Source organism: Synchiropus splendidus, chromosome 1 (genome assembly GCF_027744825.2).
Source record: "Synchiropus splendidus isolate RoL2022-P1 chromosome 1, RoL_Sspl_1.0, whole genome shotgun sequence".
Lineage (NCBI taxonomy): Eukaryota > Metazoa > Chordata > Actinopteri > Syngnathiformes > Callionymidae > Synchiropus > Synchiropus splendidus.
Genome location: NC_071334.1, coordinates 42,349,369 through 42,376,183, shown reverse-complemented (window position 1 = coordinate 42,376,183; position 26,815 = coordinate 42,349,369). Strand labels below are relative to the sequence as shown.

The following is a 26,815-nucleotide window of genomic DNA, read 5'->3' as shown; positions in this document are numbered from 1 at the left end:
CGATCAGTTGTTGGTATATGACTTGCACAGGGACTCTCGAGAGACATTTATTTCACAGCCACAGTCAACAAGGCACACACACTTTTCAATTTACAGTCATATGTCGAATAAACATATGAAATCCAATCAAGTGTTGCTAACTTTATAATAATTTAGGATTTAAAATAGCCCTTTGGTTGCTAGAGTGTTTCCAAAGATTACAAAAAGATGCGTAAGTGACGATAAAACAAAGAGTTGTATTCATTATAAACATTTTGAGGCTGTTAAAGACATGATTGGCGAACATTTTAGCACCTGGTGTTCATCTGCAACCACCTTTCTGCGCCTGATTTCCATTATAGATGTAAAAAGATGAATAAATTACGACAATGTCCAGCCATTACACCAACCTCCATTGCAACTATTGATTTTCTTATTCAAGTCCATCTCCAGCTGGTGTATTATGAGAAGCACACCGGTCCAATATCCAGACCAAACTCCTGATCCGCCTTCCCGATGTCAATGGGTGCCAGATCCACGATGGGCAGCCTGGTCGGCTTCTGAGTCCTGTATTCGATCACCGTTTGGCTCCACTGACCCTTCGACTTCTGCTGGAGAAGAAACAGTTCACCGATTGGGCTCAAATGGGGAGCGTCCTGTAGTCCTGTAGTGCAGGTGACTTACCGCACAGCCGTCCTGCACCGCAGTGTACTTCAGACGGGTGTTCCCTTGAGCTCTCAGTTCCTGACCATTGGAGGCTCGCAGGATCACCGCCTTCTTTAGATTGTTGCCCTTTCCGTCTTTGTACGCCACACTGTTCTTGCAGTGGTAGGTGATGTTCTGGTGCGACTCTTTGGACAGCAGCTGCAGCAGCTTCAGTTGGACTGCTGCTGCATTTGGCAGCTCCTCAGGATTCCCATAGCGGAACTGAGAACAAATGTTAGCATTTTGCTTCATCTTAGGAGGAACCATCTGCCATCCCCAAAGATATCAGGATCATGACAACAGATCCAAATTAGTGATGGGTAGATGAGGTTTCATGACACAGCTTCCTGATTTTCACAGGCCACCAGATGGCGCTGTCTGCTGTAAAATGTTTGGACTGGGAGTACATGGACTAATTCAGTGAAACCTCACATAATTCCTTTCATAAACCCTGCAATACTGCTTCATGATACCTCATTTAGCCATCACTACTGACGGGGGAGTTTGTTTCAGTAGTTTGCTTGTCAATTACAAGTGATCGGAACCACATACAGTTGCTTATCATAGCTCAGTGTCACAGTGTTGCAGTGAGCAGTGGCGGTTTTAGGCACGGGCGAACCGTGCAGCTGTCCAGAGCGGCATTAGAGGGAGGGCGACGTGGATGGTGGCGCATATTTTTTGACTGTCACTCTAACAGTAGACAGTCAAACTGGAGACAGGGGAGGCTGCGCCCAAAGTGCTGCAAGGCTTCAGCAGACAGTTCACCTCTGAAGACGGATGGGGATCCTCCATATAGCGCAAAATGACACTACACTTTGGATTGCTCAGTCACTCATACGTGTTATTATAAATACATGTTATATAAAACATGAGGGAGTCATTCAGCGTAGGACCGCCACTGGTCTAGAGCACTGGTAAACTCATGGATGTGCTGCCCACTTCTTAATATTCAACTTTTTATGTCAAAGATGATAACTATGATGAGTTTACTGGCAGCTGCATCAAACTGTACAGCTATTTAAAAGGTAAATAAAGAGGTGCACTCACCCTGGATCCACCGTTCATGTCGGCTGCAAACCAGACTGGCTTGTTGGCACTCGGACTCGACTTGGTCCACCAGGATTTGCGAGGAATGCTGTTGGGGTTCGCGGAGATGCAGGTTTCTCCAAGTTCCATGTTGCAGAAGACCCTGATGGCATCTTTAGGGCTCCCCTGGTTTGGATCGATCCAGTATTCACCTGAATCATAGGGAGATAAATACGTATATCTGTTATTGATTACAGCAGAATAAATCAAGCTTCATACTGTGGCTGAGAGGAAGTGAAGCGCTCACCGCTCTTCTTCCCTGGGTAGCACTGCTTGATGTCCTGGCAGGTTTTCGCGGGATTCATTTTGCTGCCGTCGGGACTCCGGAGGTCTTGCAAGTGACCTCGGAGGGTCTTGAGTGAGGCGTAGACGCCTGTGTTCGGACTCTTGTTAGGTCGGGCCTCATCCTGGTTGAACTCTGGAGGCTGAGGGAGATCCACCTCCAGCTCTCCCTTGATGAACTCTTCACCTTCAGGAACACCCACATTCTCGTAATCAGCTGGAGCCACAAAGAGGTTGTCGCCTCGGGCAGATGGGGGGCCAGGAGGACCCGGAGGCCCGGGGGGACCAGGTTCCCCTTGTGGTCCCTAAAAATGCGTACAGAAAAACTCTTAAAATATAGTGTTTGAGCGCATGACATCTGTACACCTTGTTTATGCTGTGGTCAAGATAGGGGTGGAAGAACTGCTCCCCCTGAACATTGCCTACGTCATCTGGATCCAGTTGCACCACTGATCATAGTTCTGCAGAACAAATTTGAAATCCTCACCAATCCTTCACCAACTGAAGTAACTGGCGTTATGGATGATGCTTTGTTTGATGCTATTTAAAGCCTTAAACATGATTCATGACCAGGACAACAAACAGTCACCTGAGCGCCAGTGTCCCCACTGGCTCCTCTACTTCCAGGAGCTCCTTGTGCTCCAGGATGTCCCGGATTTCCCTCTTTTCCAGGTGGGCCCGATACTCCCGGAGGACCCTAGGAAAATCAAAACCTTTTGTGTAAACTCTCTGGTTTTCATCACACGGATTCCTTCGTTGAATAAATGTCCATCACAGGAAGGGTCAGAACAAACTAACCCGTGGTCCAGCTGGTCCAACGATACCCGTGGACCCTGGCTCACCAGCAGCTCCCTAGAACAACAGCACAGTCGGTGACTCCAACCTGCCTTTCCCTGTTCAGTGTGATCATTTTTAAGTATTGTTCTAACCGTGTTTCCAGGTAAACCACCAAGTCCAACGAAACCTCTGTGGCCTTTCTGACCTCGCTCTCCTTGATCGCCCTGGGCACCTTTCTCGCCCTGGGGACCTTGAGGTCCCTAAAAAGTATTTGAATTAGCTTGTGCCTCGTATCATTTTAAGAATGCATTTATATTTACCACTTTGCCTCGTATTCCAGGCTGTCCAGTGGGCCCCGGGGAGCCTTTAGCACCCTGAGTACAATGACAGTGCAGATCATTGACACATGCACATGAATGCTTCCATAATATTCATGGGCACTAACATTTTTGCCTGGCTTTCCTGGGCTGCCTGTCATGCCAACAGACCCTTCTTCACCAGGAGAACCTGCAGCACCAGCCAGACCCTCGGCACCAGGATCACCTCTGGCACCCTGCGGAAACAGCAGAGATTTTGCCATAAATGACCTGCATGTGATGTGTGACAATAGACAACCTACCCTCTCTCCCAGCAGGCCGTCCTTCCCAGGAGGTCCATCTGCACCTGAGATGCCCTATATGAAGAGACAGAACACAATGAGTCAAGTCTTATTGACTATCCAAGGTATTTTCTTATTTGCTTCCATTTCCATCTTATTTGGGTCCAGTCCCTCCAGGAGATGGTGATGTTGCGGTCGCAACTATTAAAGCAATTCCACTGCAGCTTTCCCGCCACTTCCACCAATCACTTCAGTCTCATTTCACCCGCCCCTCTACGTGGCATGTGCAGCATCATATTCCCGCCCTCCTTGTTGAGATGAAGTCATGTGTGACGCCAAACGCTTGTAAGCAAACATGGCTGACCATAAGCTCCATCTCTCCCCAGGCTATTTCACTCACTCATTTCTCTCTACATCCCGACCCTGTGGAACATATCAGCAGTTACTGTTTAAATTGGCTGTATTAATGAGCTGCTGAACAACTCCAGTCACACACACAAACATTCCCCACTCTTACATCTCAGACTCCGCCCATCCAAACATCTGACAAGCTCCGCCCATGCTGTCAGTCCCAAAACTACAGACGGAATATCAGCATAAAAGAGATGGACTTATTTTATCAGCATTTTTATTGAGCATCTAGATTTATTTATTAGTGTGTGTGCATTTTTGCATTTGAAACGCTCATTGCCTTTTGCAAATAAAGCATAATACATGTAAATGATGGCAGCCTGGACGCAACAGTGAATACAAAAGGGGATTGGTAGTCGTAGGTGGAAGCTGTGATTCCATCTTGAGATTCTTCTTTGCGGATTTCTCACTGTGTTTGTGTGAGAACCCTGAATTATACAATGTCTGTGTGTGCTCTTCCTCTTGTTGGGAAAGGCTGCAGCACCCGGGAATAAGCAGAAGAAAGTCGATGGTGTTATAGAGCCATAAGCAATCTTCTAAAGTAGAGGCCAGCAATTGATTAATCAGCTTTCAAAAGATGAAGGTGGATAAGACAAACCTCAGGGCCAGGATCTCCTCTTGGTCCTTTGGCTCCTGGTGAACCGACCCCGCCTGCAGTTCCTGGTCCCCCCTGGACTCCTGGAGATCCAGGTTTTCCTGGTGGACCCTGGAGGGAAACAAAATTATTATACACTATTAAAATCAGTTCCTTAGATATAGGAAATGTTCAGTCAGAGAAAATGTGTTTTATTTTCTTCTATTCTCTTCTCTTCCTCTTTCTTGTAAGTGTGAAACACTCACAGGAGGACCAGATGGTCCAGGCAAGCCACTCTCTCCCCTGAGTCCTGGTGTACCAACAACACCCCGCTGTCCAACAGTACCAGCAGGTCCTGGTGGGCCATCTGGACCCTGTGCCAAGAGAAAGGTAGCTCATTTAAGCGCTAAATAACAACATTTCAGAGGTTTGTTCTTGTCCTTACAGGTGGACCGTCCTCTCCTGAGTCGCCCTTCTCTCCTGGGCTACCAGCTGGGCCTCGGGCCCCGCGCTCTCCTTGACTTCCTTGAGCTCCATTTTCCCCTCTGATGCCAGGAGATCCTGGCTTTCCTGGAGGACCAATGGGCCCCTCAGCACCAACACCTCCCTTTAACAAGTTGCAGAGATGAAAAAAAAAACAAACACTCACACAATGATTCAAAATGGATTTAAATTTACAACTCACAGCAGCTCCAGCAGGACCGACTCTTCCAGGAAATCCAGGAAAACCAGCGGACCCCTGGAGCAGACAAGTCATTATTGATGTGAAAGTGACCAAGTCTTTTAAACAGACCTTTTTAACTTCTTGTGTCAGAAGGCAGAAATGGCCATGTGGGTGTAAGTTTTAATACTGATTTGATCAGTGAAATGTGGGGGAAATCCAACTGTATTCCACGAAAAACGTGTTTAACTTAACTGACAATCAGTTTTGTAAAGTTTACTGCTCACTGTAAAGCGGCAATATGCACTTCAAGAATATTTGCTTTTAGCGCTGGTAAAAAAGTGTCGTAAAGCTGGGTCTCTGGTCCTGCACCCCATCCCCGTTTATTTTTTTATTTTTTCACGTCAGCGAAACAGCAAAAAATTTAATCACAGACTGCAATATACACAAGACCGTCAAGCCTATACTTGAAAAGGGAAACATCTATTGTATCATTCAACATCAGGACTCAAACTCCGTCAGTCAGCCAGTGAGGAGACCCAGGATCCAGCGAGAGGTGAAGCAGTTGCAAGACCGACGGACCCAGATAATAAAACGACTGCACTTTCAGAATGAAGAAGAAGGGAAAGTTTTGACATTTACTGAATTGGTCTCAACAAACTGCTATTTTTGTAGGAGAAATAAATCTGTAAGATGCAGCGTCATCACGGGTCTGTCTCCTTCACATGGAAAAGTTTGCTAAAAACCATCATGTTCGACTCCACTCCCATGATGTGTTTCAATGTTTCCACTTCGTTTATCATGTAAGAGTATATCTCAATAAGAGATCATTTTTCTGATGGCCTGGCGGCTCTCATGTGAGTTGTGTCAGTGCGCCACCGTTGTGGCGGACACTGCAGAATAATAAAGGTGAAGGTGCATCTTTTTTTCACGGTCTCGCTTTATTACATCATGACTGTCATGTGTTTCAATAAGGAGCATACAGCGATCAGAGCATGGGCATCAAAATGTCAGTTCACATTTTATTTCAAGTTGACTGTGGACACAGACGTCAGTATTAGAAACTTCTTCTTCAATAAGTTCCAGAACATTCACTGGGGATGATGAAATTTGCCGCTGGCAGCGTCTCTCAACAGCTCCGAGCAGGTCTGCTGAGCAGAATACTCAGCTGCAGCATCTACAGACAGAATATGAGATATAAAATGTTACGCTTGTGCAAACCAGATGGACCATAAACACAGGTAATGACTACTTTTCTGTCTGATAAATGCTAGCAGACTTTAGCCACTGACGTTAGCTGCAAGCAGCTAATGTCAGAGCTAATCCATTTTGCTGTACTGTTATAAACACAATAAAATGAGTAACGGACACTTACACTTTGTTATCATCTCACAAATAAGTTCTCTAGATATGACAACACACCCAAGACCCGCGGGAAGCACAAAGAAAGCCTTATAGATCTGGTACAAATACTACGTTTTAGCACCGCAGTTCATCTGTTTCGCTGCAAACATATATACTATCCTTATACAAACAACAAGCATAAACACATTTCTTTTTCTTAAATAATGATTTGGTAACACAACATAGACAGCAGAGAACACAAAATTGACTTACAAGTCGAGTAGGAACAACTATAGGAGGTGTAAATGCATCTCCTAAAGTGACTCTTGTCCGGGATCTTGCTCTGTCATTCCATTCTTCTGCCATGATTTAAACAAAGGAACTCAGTTCGCTGCCGAGGTCACTCCTTCATCCCTTCTGCCGAATAGTGTAGCGGTCAGGGTAGAGTAGAGGCTGTGATGCCACTCACAGAACACGCCTCCAGGCACTTCGCCCAGAGAAAGTTACATAGTCCAAAGGAGCGTTTAAGAGAGAGCTGGAGAGTCTGACTCTGCGATTTTGGACTGTTCAAACTGAAACCTGCCATCTCAGGATATATGAAAATGTATTTATGTCTAAATGTTGCGCATTGTTGCTTTAAGGCCCATTTATGCTCTACATTACGTACAGATACACACGGAGCCTCCAGTCCATGCTCCGTGTTCGTTTCCACCACATTTCCACAAAGTTTACAGATACATGCCAAGCAAAGCAGTACCAGTGGAAATGGTGGGGGGCAGTGTTATTGTTACTACCTGATATATACTGTCTATATATATACCTGATATAATGAGACACAAAGGAGACTGGCGGAAATTCTCGGTCCTCCGTCCTATTGCCTCACCAACCACCGCCTCCTACAACACTGCCTCCATTTTCCCCTTTTGTGCATGATGTACATGATCAATACTTTTTCCACAGTCGCCATGGTGGTTTTGGAGTTTGTTGTTGTCATAAACTTTTTACACTGGGCTGCTCCACCTGGTGGATGTATTAGTGAACAGCAATACCAACGTAACGAACGCATGGAAGCATGTGATCAGAGACAGTAACAACATTTGAAATGAACGAAATGGGTACAGTTCTGTACGTAAAGGGAGCATGAATGTAGCACACAAGGCTGAGGACACACCATCACGTCATCTAAGCACTATTGGAAGTGAACACTGTTGGCCTGGGCTACAATGACTTAAACTTACTGTTGGACCCTGAGTTCCTCTTCCACCTTTCAGTCCAGTTACACCGACCGGCCCCTGAAAACATATGCACAGTGAGAATATCTCGAATACAACCTGTACAAAGCAGTTGGTCTTTTGTTTCCACTCAGAATTCAGCAGCAGTTTTAATTTCAAAGAGCCTGTTCACCATGTTCATGCCCAACTCATACCTGTGTGCCAGGGATTCCAGCGAGTCCCTGTGGTCCAGGAGCTCCTGCTTCTCCCTTCATTCCTGGTTCACCGACATCTCCTTTGGCTCCAGGCTGGCCCTCAGCTCCCTGGTCAAGAGCAGATTAATTCAATTTTTTTTTTATTTCAATTGTGGCAGGTACAGACTTACAGCAGGACCAGGAAACCCGCTGGGACCAGTGGATCCAGGTTCTCCAGTGGATCCCTGTCAAACAAACATCCTTGAATTGGCATGGGCACATTGAAGTGGAGACGTGTTTATTCCAGTCCAGTTGCTCACAGGCACTCCTCTTGTTCCCCGGCGTCCAGTAGGTCCTGGTGGTCCAGATTCACCCTGTGGCAGAGAACTTTGAGGTCACTTTTTAAACCTTTGGGTGTAGTGTAAAATAACGGCTGATTCATATAAAAGAGGCAACCGCAAAGTATTTCAGCAGGTAAGCTCAGTAGGTGCAGTAATGTACATTGTTTCACCCACCTTCTCACCGTTGGGTCCAACAGGACCAGGAGGGCCAACAGCACCAGCAATACCCTTTAGTAAAATGGAAATATTTATTAGCCCTTTCAGCTATTTTTCAATTGTCTCTCAAACAAAGCTGCGTGGACCGACCCGTGCACCATCAGCTCCGGCTTTACCCTCCATTCCTGCTTCTCCAACAGAACCCTGTAATGACAGGATCAGGATCTCAGTGAAACACCATGAGACAGAAACTGTGGAGTTTAGTGAACTCACAGCATCTCCTTTTGGACCTGCAACGCCTTGGATTCCTCTTTCTCCTGGCATCCCCATGAGACCTGGGGAACCCGACTCTCCAGTAGCACCCTTTGGCCCCGTGGCTCCCTTAAGTGCACAAATGGAATTAAGGTCATTGAAATATTGGGTTGGTTTGATGGTAATACCTTTAGTCCATCTGGTCCTGGTCCACCTGGACTACCTTTCGGTCCTTGCAACCCGTTTGGTCCAACTTCACCTCTCTCACCTGGAGGACCTCGCTCTCCCTATAGGAACCAACCATCACCCACTCAGTACAAAACTTTGTTGGCTTCAGTGGTGAGCCGGAACATACCCTAGGACCTGTCGCACCAACATCTCCTGCCTCTCCAGCGAGACCCTGAAAACCAGCATTTCGCAATTGAGAACAGAGATTTTTTTAATGTCTAATCAAGTAACACTGTCAGTACTTTTTTGTTCAGAGAATTCAGTATTCAGTGTCTCTATTTCTTGTCTTGCAACCTTCTCTTTTAAAGACCAGATATAAGCGGATGGGTTTAGACGTCATAGAAGAGTTAAACCGCGCGTGTATCGCTTGGTTTCTGCAGCACTTCCATGGCACAGAACATCCATTTTGCTTACTTTCTTAACGGTGGATAATAGAGTGTAGTAACAAGCTCACCTCATTACCAGGTTTTCCTGACTCGCCTGGAGGACCAGGAGTTCCAGGTAAGCCCTAAAATGCACAATCAACATGAAGGTTACAAAGAGTACATTATGAGAGCGTATGACACCTGTTTGCACAAACCTGGAAGCCATTCACACCCTGTGGTCCTTGCTCGCCCCTCTTCCCAGCAGGACCCTAGTAACAACAAGGGGATGGTCATGCTTTAATGCAAGGCTCAGTTAGTATTGACAGTAACGCTTACAGCTGGACCTGGCGGTCCTGCAGCGCCCTCCTCTCCGTCTTTTCCATTCACTCCCTGTTGAAAAAAAGGTTTAACAATCTTGATTTGTACTTTTTATCTTTTGGTCTGTGAGTAAAAACCACATACCCTTTGACCTGGTGCTCCAGACGTGCCTGATTCTCCAATTTTACCTGCTTCCCCCTACATATATTGAAAGGTGATCTGTTATGTATGTATTTTGACCTCTGTGGCTGAAGTGTGACATCATGGTTACTGACTGCCAAGCCTTTGGGTCCAGGTAGGCCCATAGTTCCAGCTCCCCCTCGGCCCCCTGTGGAGCCTGCTGGTCCTGGTTTCCCATCGTCTCCTGATGGACCCTATCCACAAGAAGATCATATCAAAGGATAATTACCATAGTTGGTTTGTCATTGTGAAGAAGTGTGGTGGATACCATTGGGCCTTGTTTTCCTTCTGCTCCCTGAGCACCCAAAGGCCCTGCCAAACCCTATGCAAGAGGAGAACCATCTTCATGATTAAAACCTTTGAGAGAACACCAAATATGTGACCAGTTCAGGCGAAAAAATCATGGTCTCACCCGAGCTCCAGTGAGTCCAGCCTCACCACCACGTCCTACATCTCCGGCGAAACCTTTTGGTCCTGGTGAGCCTTGCAATCCTCTTTCACCTTGTGCACCCTAATTTAGTCACACACAGAACATTTCAAATTACAAAGACAAACAAGTAATACACTGCTAACTTTATAGGCAGGACAACTGTAACATTAACTAGGTCCAAATACTCACTTTTTGACCTGGCAACCCATCAGAACCAGGAAAGCCTCTGTTTCCAGGGGCACCCTGAAAAAGAAAGGACCATATGTGATTCACTTTCTTGTTTTGCGGAGGAATAAGAGAACCCATTTTTGCCTGTGAGCAGTATGGTAAAGAGTCAAACATGGAATTTGCTGTCTCGGAACCTTGCTTATTCATTCATGATGCAGTCAAATTCATTCATTCATGCCACTCGTTCCTGTTATGTAGCCTATTCCAACCAAAAGGGCTCAAACATGGATGTCTCCCAGTATGTCACCAGCATAGAGGAGGGTGTTACGGCTGAATCATCCCAACTGCTTGACGGCAAAATGATCTGCTCACTGTCTCTCCAGGTGGTCCTGGTTGACCTTGAGAACCAGCATCTCCACGAGGTCCACGTTTACCATCGTCTCCCATTGGTCCAATCTGACCTGGCGCCCCATGGTCACCCTGCGTATATCATTTTAAATACCAATTTGAATGTTGTAAAGGGGTGATTCATATAAAACAATAGCACTTTGTAATATTGTACAGTACCATATTGATAAATACATTGAAAGAGCACTCACTCTTTCTCCTTTAAGACCAGGTTCTCCTTTGAATCCAGGAATTCCGCCATCACCCTGTGCAGAGGTTGGCATGACACGTGCATCATAAACTGTGTGTGCAAAAAAAAAAAAACATACCACTTGTCCTTTGGCACCAGGTGCTCCTGTGACTCCCTGAGGGCCTGGAGGACCAGCAGGGCCAAGAAGACCTGATGGGCCCTGAATACCAGCCAGACCCTGTTGATAAAAAAGTGCTTTATGTTTAATCTAACGCCGAACTAGCTTAGATGAGCAATATTTAGGAACACCTACTGTTTGACCACGAGAACCTGGGGCACCATCAGAGCCCGCTGCTCCCTGTAAATATTTACTGTCAATGAAAATCATCTCTCTTCATCGTTAAAAACAAGTTAAAACAAGGATGCTCGCCTGTTTGCCGGTGGGACCAGGTGGCCCCACATGACCCACATCTCCTCTTGGTCCCTGTTGGCCTGGACCACCTCTCGTACCAGTGGGGCCGGCCTCACCCTGACATAGACATGGACAATACATTAAAAAAATGGCAATTTCAGAATGATGATATTTCTCGTTTAGATGTTGTGTTATTATTCTAAATGAAATCTTAACTTTTATTCAATTAGTTTTCCTTTCATCTGATGAAAAGGATAAAATCCCACCTTCATTCCTGGACTCCCAGGGAAACCCGGTATACCAGGGATTCCCATCGGGCCCTGCCATTGAAATTGTATTTTTATCTTGGCGTTCTTTCTTAAATCTTGAATCAGTTTAGATCATGCGCACAAGCACTTACCTGAGGTCCTGGTTTACCCGCATGACCAGATGCACCGCGTTTACCCTTCAATAAAAACATTTTTTTTTAAAATAATGATAGCGCTCGGTCAAATTTTAATACTCACCACAGGACCAGTTTGCCCCATTCTGCCTCTCTCTCCCTGTTGACCTGCTGGTCCCTGCAAGCAGACGAGCCAGGATCAGCACTTTCACTTGTTCATTATTATGCCTGATAAACACTTAATTTGGTTAGTTTACCTGTGGACCCGGGGCCCCCATGGAACCTGATGTACCTGATGAACCCTGGAGGTAAAGGCAATTAGTCAAAATGATGTATCATGTTTAGATATAACGGAGTCACACCATAAATTAATAATAAATAAGTGGTAGACATGTTCGTCCTTATTCAGAAGAGACAAAATATTTCATTTTGAAAGTATGCTTCAGTTTAACTGACAAACTGTTCTGATATTTAGATCAGAACAGCTGAATATGCTGCATATTCATTTCTAAATCTTCAGAAGACTTTGGCCTTTTTAAGCAAAGGGTGGCAATTTATGATGAACAGTGATTCCCACTAGACCAGCTCTGGCCAAGTATGGCCCTTAGCCTGGATATATGCGGCCCACAAAAGTCACTGTGATATTTCTTATCAGTCATGACTATTTCCATTTTAAATATAATTTGTGAAGGTCTTACTTTTGTTTTAACTTTCTCCATTATTCTCCCAACATGAATGAATGACATCATATTAGCATGATGAGTATTTTTTTAATTGACCTTTCCATGAAAATGTATTGAAAATGAGTGAGAAAAAGTTATTTTGTAAGAATGTTCTTAATCATATTTTCATGCTTAAAATCTTAAAATCACTCTTTTGTACCTATATGGATTACTTCAGGAGATAATCTTCACATATTTATTGATTTACAATGAAAATTGTAAACTTTAATTTATTTCAAATTATATTTGAAATAAATTAGGACATACAGGACATATATCACAGCAGGGGTCTGCGCAGAGCACGCAGCATCACCATGGACAATACACTTTTCCATCTGCTGCCCTCTGGCAGACGATACAGAAGTCTGCCTGCACAGACCAAGAGACTCAAAAACAGCTACTACCACCAAGCAAATCAGACTTCTGAACCCTAAACCTGCAATAAACCACTCTTGGTGATACATGATAGGTTTACTTATATCTGTAATCTACCTCACTTACAGTGCAATTCTTATCTGACTGCTGTGCAATACCTCACCTACCTGAGCAATACTTACTGTACAAAACCTTTTTTTTCTTGTATTTGTTTCTTTGTAGCACCTTTGTATCTACCCTGCACTAGCATTGCATGTTACTAGTGCTTTGTGTTCTCCATGAGTCAATGGTTCTCTTCATCTCAAGCATTTCATTGCATCGACAAATCACATATGAATCCATATATTTAATTTCTTTTTCACTGAATTTTTTTCACTGTTATTTACTTTTTTCACAATATTCTACCTAATGATTTCTATTATTTCTATTTATCTATCTATTTATTATAAAAATTAAAAAAACAGGACTATGCTATAACCCTTTAGATTAGGGGTCTGGCCACGTTATGTACTGTGACAAATGTGGGGGTCCATATTCTAAAATAAGGATAAGTGTCATGATGGCATGACATATACTTAAAATACACTATTTGATTATGTTTTTTTTTTTTTTTTAAATAGAGATTAATGATCCTCAGTACAAATAACAAATAGTGAGAGAACTTGGTATCAGAACTATTGGTAAAACACATACACAATAATTTAGAAGGTAATTATATTTTATTTTGACATACTGTAAAATCATTTCACCACAAGAAAATAAATAAAAACAAGGGGAGACAATAAAGACCTCAAGTCTGAGTAAGATCTCAAGTCACATTTAGAATTAGTCATCAATGATGAAAATAGTACAATTCCTTGGGCAGCTTTGACCTCATGAGGGCTGCATATACACAGGCAAAAGGCTCTATGTGGCAAACCAGGACACATTCTGCCCATGTCTGCGCGATAAAGAATATGAAGGTGACTTGGTGCACTGAAAAATGTTGTTAACTGAAATGAATCCCATAATATACAAGTGGCTTCAAATGAAATCAAAGTAATGTTTGTTTTATCCAGAAAAACTTCTTGCACACTTGCCCACTTGGTCAAATGTGTTTGCTCGGCTCACTTGAGGCTAACATCTTATATTGCTTCTCGTACTTCTGCAATGGATAAAGGAACTTGTTTTCCTTGCTCTCAGTAAAAACCTCTACCAACTACTTGTGTATGAACCGATGGGTCGTTCCGTGACACAGTGCCCTGATTTTCAGAGGCCACCAGTTGGCCATATAGTGCCCTCTGAAAATCAGGGCACTGTGTCATCAACCCTGTAATACGGCTTCATGACGTCTCATTGCCTATCACTACTGAACAGAGTTACAGCTCAGTAACAAGGCCGATCGGACAGTCGAAAGTCGACCACATGATGAAAGTTGTTCTTAAGTTTTCCTTTAAGTAAAAGAGACTAAGAAAGCCTAGAGCAAAGGAGGTTAAAGGAGGCAAAATGCTGTTTAGTTGTCGAGGTGATCCACATTTGTGGACCAATAATTATTACAGTCACCATCATGTTTTCCTACCTTGGAACCAACTGCACCAGGTTCCCCTTTTGGCCCTGCAAGACCTGCCATACCCTGGAGATGAAACAGCAAATATTTTGAAGATGTACATCAACAGCAAATGAAATGCGTTTCTTGTGACCAACCTTGTGTCCTTTAAGTCCGGGGTGACCAGGTAAACCTGGGAAACCTCTTGCACCCTGGTGGAGATCAGAGCAGCTTATTAGAGTATATAGCCAAATAGAAACTAAATAAATACACATCCAGCTGAAATACATGACAGCTACAAACTACTAATGTCTTTAAAATAATAGTAATATAAAACATTTGATTGATCGGTTACCACAGATCCAGGATATCCTGGTTCTCCAGCAGCACCGTCAGGTCCTGGTTCTCCCTATGAGACACATTTATTGCAGTCAACATTGAATGTAAGTGAATAGGAAATACTAGTGATGGGCAGGTGAGGTATGATGAAACAGTCATGCAGTGTTGATGAAACAGTGTCCCAATTTTCAGTGGCCACTAGATGGCGCCCTTGGTTTAGAAATGATGTGAGGTTTCATTGAATGAGTTGTTCAAGTCCAAACATTTTACAGCAGGCTGCGCCATCTGGTGGCCTCTGAAAATCAGGACACTGTTTCATGAAACCTCATGAACCCATCACCAGTCAATACATGTCTCAATAAGGTATTCAATACTTAAATGTATATTGATTTTTTGGGGTGCTTACATCCGGTCCAGGTTTCCCCACTGGTCCATCCGGTCCTCGGTGGCCTGGTTCTCCCTATGCGGATCAGGTAGCACACAACTCAACTCAATAAAAGTGGGGTACTCCTTATCACCCCACGTACAGTGGTGGAAAAGGTTTTGGGCCGCCCCATGCATTCTGATGCTAACAAGCTAATGGCAGGACTGATAATATCAATGTCATTAATGTGATGTTTTTTTTCATGTTAATTTTATGACCAGCTTTGAACACATTTTCTGCTAATTGCTGACTTTGTTACCAAATCTTTTAAGAACTGACATATTCGAACACAGTGTGCTAGTTTTGCTTGTAATTCCTAAACAAATAGAGAAGTCACTTGTACTGGTTTGTGTCTGCAAAATGCAGCCGCACCTTTTGAAACACAAAAAAGTTTTTCCCACAATTTGTCATGACAATATGTTAGACTGTGTCAAATTTGACGGGTGTCCAAAAACATTTTTCCGCCACTGTATACAAGGTCAAGTCTTCCTACCATTGGACCGGGGTCTCCAGCCTCTCCAGGGATGCCCTGACCTCCACTCGGCCCCTCAAAAAGGACAGAATCAACAGACTGAATACAGCATGTCCTATCATAAATAAGTGGATCTGAATAAAGGATCGACATTCATGTTCCTGTAGACAGGGAAAGGATAAAGGTTTAGCTTACTGGTGGTCCCGACTGGCCGGGTGGTCCTCTTGGTCCCATTTCACCCTGCAGCCGTTGGAGATCGTGATCAGGTGTTTGTGTTTCGCTTGTATTGTCGACTTACCCTCGTCTGCGACACCATCCCAGCCAGACCAGCAGACTTCTCATTGAAACCTAGAGCCATCTGCGACATCAGCTGGCTCTAAAACACGGAAGGGGGGAATATTTATTTATTACTTTTAATATATCATTTTTACTGCTCAACTGGACTAATGTCGCTAGTTACCCCAGGAGGTGTGGGGTGACCTGGAGGACCCGGCTCGCCTGGATTTCCAGGAATACCTGGTTCACCATCGAAGCCCGGGGGGCCTTGGAATCCCTGCATGATGGTGGGTTAATAAAGAAGCATTTCGATCACTGATTAAGAGAGTGAAGTGGAACAGTAGTGTTTACATTTCAAACCAGCAGTTCAGACAGAGGATTTTGTTGTATGCTGTTTACTCACCCGTCTTCCTTTAAATCCTCTGTGTCCGGTCCTGCCCTGTGCTCCTGGAGGACCCTTCATCAGAACAAAGGCAAGTCAATTAATAGAGAAAATGGAGGCCAGTATCCTTGTCCTGAACTTCACCAAGAGGTTTTTATGAACTCCGCACAAAAATATTTGGGCACCTCGCTGCCATAACAAGCAATTCATAAAATAACCACTATGATAAAACTATTACATTGGCTCACTGCAGAATGAACAACACTCTGCCACGGCACACTTGGTTCATTGAAAAAATCCCAAGGCTCACCACCAAAGGAACCCCGCGCATTGTGCTTGATGGAAAGTCCTGCAGAAAATCCCGTCTAATTTGTGAAACATTTGCTGTTTATGGAAACAAATTGCAGAACATGTTTTTGTTTAAAATGTGTCCAGTAAGGGGTGGGCAATGTGAATAAACATATAACAGGATTGATTAATTTTGGATAAACAGTTTGGATTTTATCTCTTTATCTCTTTTGCATGAAAGAATTCTAGTTTGGGGAATTTCCTGACAAATCTTTGACATTCTTTGACTCAGCTTCATCATCTTCATCAGCATACATCTATAGTGTATGGAAAGAATGTGAGCGAATCCATGTGATCTCCTCACGTTGGTAGATCATCAACACCTTCTAATTGTTCACGATTTAATGTCATCATACCCTACACCTCTATCTCTGTACAAATGAGGTGAAACTGGATCATTTCCCACCTGACATTCTCGCACGACGTGGCACACTACTGTGTTCTGTTCACAAACAAACAAGACCCTAATGCATAACCACTGACTAAATGTTGAAAGCATGATCACGTGACCTTTCTCAATGTTTTGCTGCAGATTCTGCTCGAGAATAATTCAGTGCAGGATTCATAATGGCTGCCATGTTCTCATCCATCCTCACCGGAACATCTGTCACTGTGTCACGTGTAAATTCCCTGTTTCTATATCAATAGCAGCTAACTGCTATTGAAAGATTCAGATCACTGAGCAGGTGCAAATTGTAAATCTACCTCTGAGTGCATGAGCAAAAGCAAGAAGAACAGCGCGCAGTGAGTTAGTACCGTGATATGAGCTGCTTAACTCCAACATGCAAAACTTACAAAGGGTCCTGATGGTCCTGGGATCCCAACAATCTGACAGTGACACAAAGGTACAAGTGATTAAATAGCATTTTTTGAAAGGAGAAAAAGAAAACTTTTGGTATGCTCACTTACATGTGGGACGTCGCCGGGTTCTCCCTTTTCTCCCTGTGAGTTAAAAATGAAAGCATTTTGGTATAAGATATACAGAATGACCATTTAAAAAAGACAGATTATTTATTATAGAAATAAGTAATGAATTAGTATACAACATCAGTACTTACCTTATAGCCCATGAATGCTAGTGAAAGAAAAGAAACAGGGTAAATTTAACTCATGGACGGTATGTTGTTTCTCAGATTCCCTTTTGGATCTTTACTAGTGATGAGTAGATGAGGTATCTGAAACACTATTGCGGGTTGATGAAACAGTGTCCTAATTTTCAGAGGCCACCAGATGGCGCTCTTGGGTTAGAAATGATGTGATGTTTCACTGAATTACTTGTTTAGGTCCAAACATTTTACTGCAGACAGCACCGTCTGGTGGCCTCTGAAAACCAGTTTCATGAAGCCTCTTCACCCCTTCAATACTGTATCACTAATGTTTAGGCCTGTTTATTTGACTGACCTGTGGGTCGTCTGAAGCTGGCAAAGGTTTCGCAGACAGGACAGCACTCGCCCTCGCGTGTAACAACCTTCTCACAGTTTGCCACGATTTCACACTGAACCTCGTCACACACAGTGACACCGTTATGACAGACACACAAGCGACAAGGCTCTGGTTTCCAGACGTCGTCGTGAACACGGACCGTCCCGTCGACGGTGCAGCTTGCCTTGTGCTTCCCCTCAACATCTATTGGCACAGACATGTTGCATGACGTGAGATAAACTGGAAATGCAGCTCCCAAAATTAACAGCTGTTCAAGGACAACCTGGAGTTGTTGGTGCGGTCAATACACAGACAGGACAGCACTGGCCTTCGGGGGTCACACTGCCCTGGCACTCACTCATGTCGTCACAAACCACAGTCTCACAAATGGCTGTTCCTTTATCGCACGCACAGACCCGGCACGGCTCTGGGTTCCACTTCTCCTGGTTGGCATAGATTCTTCCATTTTCTGTGCAGGAATCTTAGGAAGACAAACATTTGGAAATTACAACTTTTATCGCTGGTTGTCTGTAATTATAAGCTTCTCACAGCAACATCCCCTTAACCAGTTTACAAGCTGCATGAGCTGCAGGAGGTGGATCATCTTTGGGATGAAGAAGATAATTCTCATGAAAAATACATGTTCTTCATTATGGAAGAAAAGTAAATGTCAAAATATATAATCACATGATTATGTTTTACAGAATATTTAAATATATCTTTACAATTCTCCTCATATTATTCTGCAGCTATAAATTTAATAAATATAAATAAATATAAAATAAATATAAATTTAAGTTTAAATATTAGTACTTTTAAATGACAATATTACTTTAAGGGCTAATTCATTGACTTTTATCCTTAAAAATAAATTTCAAATCTCACTCGAATAAGTAGTTTAATTTAAGGTAGTGTATCATTTGTTCTGCAATTTCAATGTTGACATAAACTAACAAAATGATACACGATTTCATTTTTTATCCTTTTCCCAATCGGCATGGGTTGTTTATTTATTTGGGTGCTCCTTGTTGCAAATCCATGTATATTTCTCTCTCTCCACCAGCAGGAACTATCATTGACAAAGCTCAGATACCAGACGAAACTGACCTGCCGACTGTGTGTGAAGCGTGTTTTTCATTTCCTCAGGAAAAAGCTGACGTATCATATTTACTTCAATCACCTTTGAGGAATTCTAATGTTAAATGTAAATGAAATGTAATTGTAAATAGACAAGCTGAAGGAAAAACTAATTGTTTTCCTGATAACAAATATTACCTGAGTGTTCAAGTGAAACTATTCCAATAATGATAACATATCAGAATCATAATAATATATATCAGTCACATATCATTATCTGCAGTAACCCTTCAGTCAATTGAAGAGTTACTGCCGGGGGATACTGCACTTGTGTCTCCTGGCCCACCGTTTTTACTAGTTCTCTGTCCAGATTTGACGTCATTTATTCAGACACTACTTAAGAGAAACTGAATGAAAACAATACATGGGATTTCCTTTGTTTTCAATCATCATGTTTATGAGGAAAACAGTTGCACTTAACATGTTTATTGCATCCTCAGAGGTTTTGTGGGATTAGCAGAAGCATGGGATTGTCATCAGGGTTAAAGCCAGTCTGCAGTAAAACGTTTTGGTTTGCATGTTCACTTGAAAGACCAAATCACACGTCATCTAATCAAATGTCCAGGCAGTGACACAACAAAAAAAAAGTGCATTAAAGTGAACATAGGAGGCCTCATCCCTGCCTGGATCCCCCTGGGTGCCCTCTGTCAGAGGTGACTCAAGTGCCTTGCTTCTGGCAAAGCGTTTCATAAAGAGACATAAGACAAGATCACTATATTTTCTTGCAGTCATTTTGGAAACATGCAAATACATCAAAACAGCCCAAAGTAAATAGCAGGTTGCCCCAGATGAAGACAAATACCACAAGTCCCTCCTCACTCGAGTGTTCAAGCCGCTCTCATCTCAGCAGACTAGACTGCGGTTGAGTCATTAACGTGTCTGTAATCATTTTCATCTCTTGACACATAAATCACGATGCTCTTTGTGTGCTGTTACTCTGAATCTCCATGCTGCTTTGGTAGAAACGCCCTCTGAAACGGTGATGACTGATTCATTCTCCAGTAAAGAAGTGGCAGATACTGAAACACATTTGAACCAAAAGGCATGGGAAAAAGTTCAAGACTCTGGGGAAGTAGACCCACAAGACAAACCTCTCTGACAGACCAGGGCCAAGTGCGGAGCCTGGGCCACATGTGGCCCTTTGGCTGCACCTATGCAGCTCTTTTGAGCTCAAAGTAAAACTATAGTAATGTTTCTGACATCTAAGCAATAATTTTATTCAGTGTGTTTTTACGATTCAGTTACAGATTAATTCTGAACAGAGCTTGTTTTTCCTTTCATTTGTCTTTTTTGTGTTTTTATTCTCCAAAAATAAACTGAAGGAAAATTAATATAACAAGAATTAATTAATATTATCACATGCTTTGCCCATTATCATTCATGTTTTCATATTTAAATAGAAGACATATATTGACCAATAACAGCTTTATTTTATTTTTTCTAATACATAATAATGTCTTTAATAACCATATTTTTTACCATTTCATCTTGATAATTAAGTGAATTTATTTATGTTTTCCAACTTTATAGCCACTTTTTCTTATTCCCTCTTTCTTTTACAGCTGCTGACAACAGTCTCACAATATAATGTTCTGCTCAAAGTAATTGCTAATATTAGGATAGAATTCAATAGAATTAACGCTCAATCACACTAGAGTCAAGTTAACTTGTGATTAATGTCAAATGAATCCCACATTTTGTATCTGTTATAAATGTAACTTAAAGGAAGATGTTACCAACACACACCAGAGGGGCCAATAATGTTTACAATGTTATGCGGTTAGCATGTTGTTGAGCTTCTTCAGAGCCTCTGAGGTTATTCTGAAGAATGTTCCTGACAGCATCTGTCATGTTGGGTTGTTGGAGGAAACAAATGTTTGCATGAGGAAAGCATTACTGGCCACTCTGGTGTTCCTTTAAGCTACAAGAGAAAAGTTGAAAAATGTGGGTGTGAGTCATGTGAGTCATTTGTCAGTAATCGTGAGTTAACTCATCTTTACTGCGATTAATTGAAATTAAATATACTACTAAACAAAGCATTTTATGACCCCCAATAAAAGGAAGCTGAATAGACTTACGTATCTGTCACTCTCGAAAAATACACTCAGATAACATCAAATCCAGTCTATTTGTATCTTTCTCAAAAAGTAATTAGTTTGTTTGCTGCACTAATGCATCCAAAAAACAAACATTAAGAAACGTTGTCAACCCCATTTCTACCAGCTGGGAGCCATGAGTCAACAAACCTCAGGTGTATAGAAAAATAAAGCTAATTTACATGAAGGATGTATAACATGTCTTTCTAAGGAAACGGAAATAACCCTGTGAGGGAAGGCAACTGAAAGCAGCAACTGTTCATTCATGCTGTTGACGAAAATTTTGTTTGTGTTATAGCCGAATAAAATTCTTCACACTTTCCAACAACGTTAATCCGATGATTAGCAGGAGAAAGTCAGTCAAAGCTAAGTATACATGGCGACACCTGCTACACGCTCGAGGAGAGCGCTTCAATGCTGCTGCTGCTCAGGGCCGTGCACCAGTGCTAATTATGTGGTGAGGCCTCTCCCCGCGGGAGAAGCTCCACTTTAAACGCTGCAGTTATTTCAGGGGAAACCACACTGGAAGTATTATACGTTGCTAAAACTTGTGGCTTTGTCTTTATTTAGGACAGAGAGAGAAAGAAAGGCCACACCCGGAGGAACCTCCTCAGAACTTCACCAGGACTCTACATGTAAAGATATAGTTGGCCTTTATTCTACTGTTATTGAGTCACTGGCTGTATACCTGCAATGGGGAAATCATGCAGAGGTTGCATGTAAAAGCACTGTGTTTCACTGGAGTGACTGTAATGCGTTTGGGACTCTGAGGTGAAATAAATCACCCTCTCTGAAGTTCAGCCCTCTTAAAGCTGAAGCAATCTCCAAACTTTTTTCGCAAGAGTGGCGGGATTTATTATTAATTATGCACATTTAATCCCGAGTTAAATCTAATTTTCTCTTCAGCTACATGGAATGCGTGCAGATTGAGTGGCCAGCTAGTCTTCTGTTCAAAGAAAAAGCGCCACACACACACTTCCTATTGCAACTGAAATAAACCTCAGATTATATTTGATCAACTTATCCTGAAAGTTCATTTAAACTAATACATGAAAAGCAGTTGTTCTGTAGTCTTCCCATGTCAGCCATGTTTTCTGACCTACAAGGTTAAGAGGTCATTTGCTATCGGCATCTATGTTCAAATCACATTGTATTACTGATCCTAAGTGAGTGAACTTGGATCTAATTATCATATATTATAATATGCATCATTGTTGAAATAAAAAACAAGAAGCAAAGTAAGAGTGGAAGATGCTCAGGTTTTCCTTGGGAAGGACAAGATTAGAAACAACATTAGAAACTGATATTTCACCTGCACATGCCAGGGCTCTGTGTGTGGTATCCCTTTTGGAAGGATTCTCCATCCATCCATGCTCACCCGCTTATCCATTGCTGGATCACGGGGGCAGCGGCTACAACAGGGAGCACCAAATTCCCCTCTCCTGGGCAACGTCTGCTAGCTGTGCCTGGGGGATCCCGAGACACTACCAGACCAGTGAAGAGATATAATCGCTCCACCTGGTCCTGGATCGACCCCTTGGTCTCCTCCCAGCAGGCTGTGACTGAAACAGCTCCAAACCAACGCGTCCAGGGGGCATCATCATGAGATGCCGGCACCACCTCAACTGACTCCTCTCAATGGTTTTCAACTATTCGGAGTCTCTCGCGAGTGACAGAACTTTTCACCTTATTTCTGAGACAGGCACCTGTTGAAGGAACCTCATTTCATCCAAGATCTTGCTTGTTCCATCATGACCCAAAGCTCATGACCTTAAGTGAGCATTGGGAGAAGCTCTGCCTTTTGCCTCAGCTCTCTTTTACACACAGCTTTGTGGTAGAGTGATTGCAATCTGCTGCACCTTTGGAAGATGCTAAACTCACAAAAGCAGCCATGTTCTGTCAGAATTCTAAAATGATTTTGCTCTGAATGAAGCTACAGAAGAGTTTGATGAACACTACTGAAGAGCGACATGCTATCTTGGAGTCACCTTCACACCCACATTAAGAACTGGACTTCACTCATTGATGTTTTCAAGTGTGATAAAAAATGTTAAACTAGACAGTTGGTTGTCGACTGGGACAGTACTTGGACTAGGGGCAGGCAATTATATTTCCTAAGGGGCAACATTATCTATTGTGACTGCGCAAAGCAAAACAGACGTGAATTTTAGCTACTTTTTTTAGTTATTTAAATAATTTAAAACAAGGCGAAAACATCTAATTCCTCCATGTAGATCACTACATGGAGGAATTAGACGTTTACATGAGATTTCATGGCACAGTACACAGTACTGCACAGTACACAATAAGGGTTGATGATGTTTCATGAAACATTGTTCTGATTTTCAGAGGCCACCAGATGTCTCCTGTAAAATTTTTGGACTTGAACAACTAATTCAATGAAACTTCACATCACTTTTAAACTAAAGACCACCATCTAGTGACCTCTGAAAATTAGGACACTGCTCCATCAACCCTGTAATACTGTTTCATGATACCACATCTAGCCATCAGTACCGCCATGATATGCTTATGATGTGATGATTATAATTTGTTTTATTTTATCTTAAATTTGTTAAACTTGATCATAAATATCAGAAGGTCTCTTGAAGTGGGGAATATCTTGGTAAAATAACTTAATGTAACACATAAATATAGGCTCTAAAGTCACTTTTCAGTAAATAAAAGTGTTTTTCAGTATCTGTTCATTTATTATGTAGTTTTGCTTCATCCTCATTAGGGACACACAAACACAGGCAAAGGGCCACATAAGGCCCACAGGCCACACATTGCATCACCAAGACGAAATACTTTTTCATCCTTAGACACTTTCCTCTGTCTCTCTATGGCCGGGATTTCAGATGACACATGACTCACGCTATAATCTGGCAGTCATATCGTTTTTATCAACGTGTCATCAAGATTATAAAAGCCAACTCATTGCTTTTGAGTTGAGTCAGTTAGTCCTTGTTGACTAGTCCCAAAGCATCATCACTTGCCTCCGAACATGTTCCAATCCTGTCAAACACTTTGAAGTACATCACTTGTTGGGTTGGGTCTGAATGAGTGTGTTTAACAAACATCATCCATCATGCCATCCTGGCCCGATGAAAGCGATGAGTGCAGCACCATCAACGGACCCACGCAGCAGTAACAAATCAAACCGCTTCAATGCTGCCACTCTGAAGTCGCGGTAAGAAACAGTTATACTCTCACCACTGATTTTGCATTTTCACTCCACATTAACCTTAACATTGCTCTCAGTAAGATCCTAGATGTATTTAATAGTAAGCACTCTTCATGGATCAGTAATGGAACGACCATGCAAGCCTCCTCGGGTCTGCTGCTGTGCTGATCTTGGCTCAGCTTGAGGTCTATTTCAAACCTCCTGCATCCTCACCCTCTGGGTGTGTCTAGTCTGCCTCTGGCCCCAATTCTGACCAAAATTAGTGGCCTGCTTTTGTCCGTCTCTTCAAGGAGGCCACATCATTATAGCTCTGGCTCTTAGCAGGCGCTCATTCCACACTGAAATAAACGCCACACTCTGCAGCGAGCGCCACGGTATTTTTGACCCGTTTTATTTGAGAGAAATGCGCAGTAACTCCCAATTGGAGTGGCAAATTAGCCATGGTGTCACACTCTGGAAGCAGATTAACACCTTCCCCTCTATTTGTAATTAATCCCTCACAGTTGTGTTTACCTTCGTGCTGCGCTCATGGGAAACTCTGGATCATCACATTGAGGTTTCAGCCTATAAAACTGTCTTGTTTAAAGTCTTCAACAGCTCTGGGTGTGAGCTCATTTTCCCAGAGTCATGTGAGTCAGGATGAAAATAAACTGCGGGATTCATAGTTTATTACATCCTGGTTGAGTCAGTTGTCACTTCCACTGCCAGAAGGTTAACAGACTTTAACAGAAACTTTGGCCAATTTGTCTGGAAACCTATGTTGATGCTTAGGTCAGTGTCGAAGGTCATGATGGGTCCTCATCATCGGCAGTGGTCAGTACCAATGATGGTGATTTAAGGACGTGGGTACTTACTTCTGCACTAAGGACTGACGTGCGGCTCTAGGTTGATCAACGTGAGAACCCGAGAGCAGTCATGGCACTCAAGCTGAACCTATCGTGAGCAACAAACAAAACATGACGGAGCCATCCTGGCTCCCATCCCTCACTGCCAAGTGACCTGAATCTCATCCTCACACGATAATTACTGCCTCGTGTCCGCTGCCAAACAATGCTGCTCAGATGGTACCACAGAGAGTCAACAATGAGCTGTTTGCCGTTTTGTCCTTTCATTGACCAGTAGAGACTGTCAGCATCACACAAGAGCGCACGAGTGATATCGAAGGTCAATGTGTGCTCAAGGTCAACATTCAGTCAGATGGAATTGACCATTTCCATTTCTGAATGATACATGGCCTCAAACACACAAAATGTGACTCATGGCTTCATTTACATTCAGGGCATTGCATGGCTGCGTTTGGGCCCCTCCTTGATTTTAGGCTCCTCAATGAACTGCAAAAGCTCATGAAACTTTTTGACCTTGACCTTTATCATAATAATTTACACTTCAATTCACATTCTAATTGTCAGGATCTTGGCTTCATATGGACAACAATGTGTACAGATCTTGAAATATTTAGCAATAAAATAAGTACGCTTTGAAAATGCTGCATAACTTTGGAAAGTTATAAAGCAACTTCACAACTTCATGAAAACACGATGCAGAGTGTGAAAACCTGATGCTGTTCACCATTCCTACTCATGGGTCGCAGCATGGATGTTTTCCACCCTCATCAATTCAAAACAAGATGGCACTCACCTTTGTCTGTCTCCCCTTGGCAGGTAGCCGTGTGATGGGCGACAGCTAGCCACACAATAATCCCGAAATACGAGGGGCCCATGCCTGCTGCCACACAGACACGCACAACCTCACACACACACAAATGTGAGAGTCAGACAAGCCACCCCAGCATCCAGGCTGAAAATCTAAAAGTCCCTGAGTGGAGGAGCAATCACTGGCAAACTCCCTCCTTCATTCTCCCTGCTCCTCCTCTTTTCTCCTCTGCTTCCTGCTGCTCCCTCCTCCCCCTCCTTCCTCCTGCACAGATGATGTAGCTAATGTTGACGGAGCGATGATGTGCTTGCAATTACTTCTTTGTCTCTTCAGACCATGGTGGGACCAGCAGGTTTCGCCACATCTGAACTCACCCACGTTATGATTCAGAAGATGCGATTGGGAAGGAAAAGGAGGAAGGATTGGTGTTGTACTATGAGAAAATCAAAACAGGAAATCTCCACGTAGTGAAAAGAAACGTGAAAAGAAAAGGTGTTGACAGCGACCGATGAAATTGTCTTCATTCCTGTGACTCTGACTAGATTGAAATCCATATTTCTCTTTCATGAGGTTGAATATTTTTGTTATGTAATAATTTGTTTGTCTTGAGAGCATGCAAGAAGAAACTGTCACATTGAAAAAGACTAATATTGAGCAGGACAGTAATGTATGAGTATAATCGTGTGAAGTGAGATAATTCTAGAACAGCACTTTAATTGAATTGCAATTCTGTTCCCCACCTGGAACTCAACATGCTGACCCACATGCTTGTTATGCACCGTGAGTGCTTTACAGTCCGCATGTTTCATTCCTCTGATGTCTTTTC

At 42.9% G+C, this 26,815-nt stretch overlaps 1 protein-coding gene across 1 annotated transcript; it reads right to left on the bottom strand.

Moving 5' to 3' along the window:
• Nucleotides 1–46: 46 nt before the first annotated feature.
• On the bottom strand, nucleotides 47–26,137 carry LOC128759139 (collagen alpha-2(V) chain-like). The gene is made up of 55 exons (XM_053865852.1): nucleotides 25,975–26,137; nucleotides 18,200–18,397; nucleotides 17,896–18,120; nucleotides 17,553–17,569; nucleotides 17,404–17,436; nucleotides 17,290–17,322; nucleotides 16,168–16,221; nucleotides 15,949–16,041; nucleotides 15,787–15,864; nucleotides 15,684–15,728; nucleotides 15,510–15,563; nucleotides 14,999–15,052; nucleotides 14,609–14,662; nucleotides 14,412–14,465; nucleotides 14,287–14,340; nucleotides 11,889–11,933; nucleotides 11,756–11,809; nucleotides 11,650–11,694; nucleotides 11,516–11,569; nucleotides 11,268–11,366; nucleotides 11,151–11,195; nucleotides 10,977–11,075; nucleotides 10,860–10,913; nucleotides 10,633–10,740; nucleotides 10,282–10,335; nucleotides 10,075–10,173; nucleotides 9,931–9,984; nucleotides 9,758–9,856; nucleotides 9,627–9,680; nucleotides 9,501–9,554; nucleotides 9,380–9,433; nucleotides 9,254–9,307; nucleotides 8,927–8,971; nucleotides 8,760–8,858; nucleotides 8,593–8,700; nucleotides 8,470–8,523; nucleotides 8,338–8,391; nucleotides 8,143–8,196; nucleotides 8,014–8,067; nucleotides 7,844–7,951; nucleotides 7,656–7,709; nucleotides 5,098–5,151; nucleotides 4,858–5,019; nucleotides 4,679–4,786; nucleotides 4,437–4,544; nucleotides 3,449–3,502; nucleotides 3,275–3,382; nucleotides 3,150–3,203; nucleotides 2,982–3,089; nucleotides 2,851–2,904; nucleotides 2,642–2,749; nucleotides 2,018–2,357; nucleotides 1,732–1,922; nucleotides 664–906; nucleotides 47–587 (listed from the first exon to the last, which is right to left on the bottom strand). Exons 1-55 carry the CDS (start codon nucleotides 26,054–26,056, stop codon nucleotides 441–443), a joined length of 4,722 nt encoding a protein of 1,573 aa, XP_053721827.1. The 5' UTR covers nucleotides 26,057–26,137; the 3' UTR covers nucleotides 47–440.
• Between the last annotated feature and the right edge of the window lie 678 nt (nucleotides 26,138–26,815).

Coding starts and splice junctions, on each gene's coding strand:
- LOC128759139 (XM_053865852.1), bottom strand. CDS start 26,056: ATGGGCCCCTCGTATTTCGGGATTATTGTGTGGCTAGCTGTCGCCCAT. Junction 1,923..2,017: donor CTACCCAGGGAAGAAGAGCG/GTGAGCGCTTCA, acceptor CCTATGATTCAG/GTGAATACTGGATCGATCCA. Junction 907..1,731: donor ACATGAACGGTGGATCCAGG/GTGAGTGCACCT, acceptor ATTTGTTCTCAG/TTCCGCTATGGGAATCCTGA.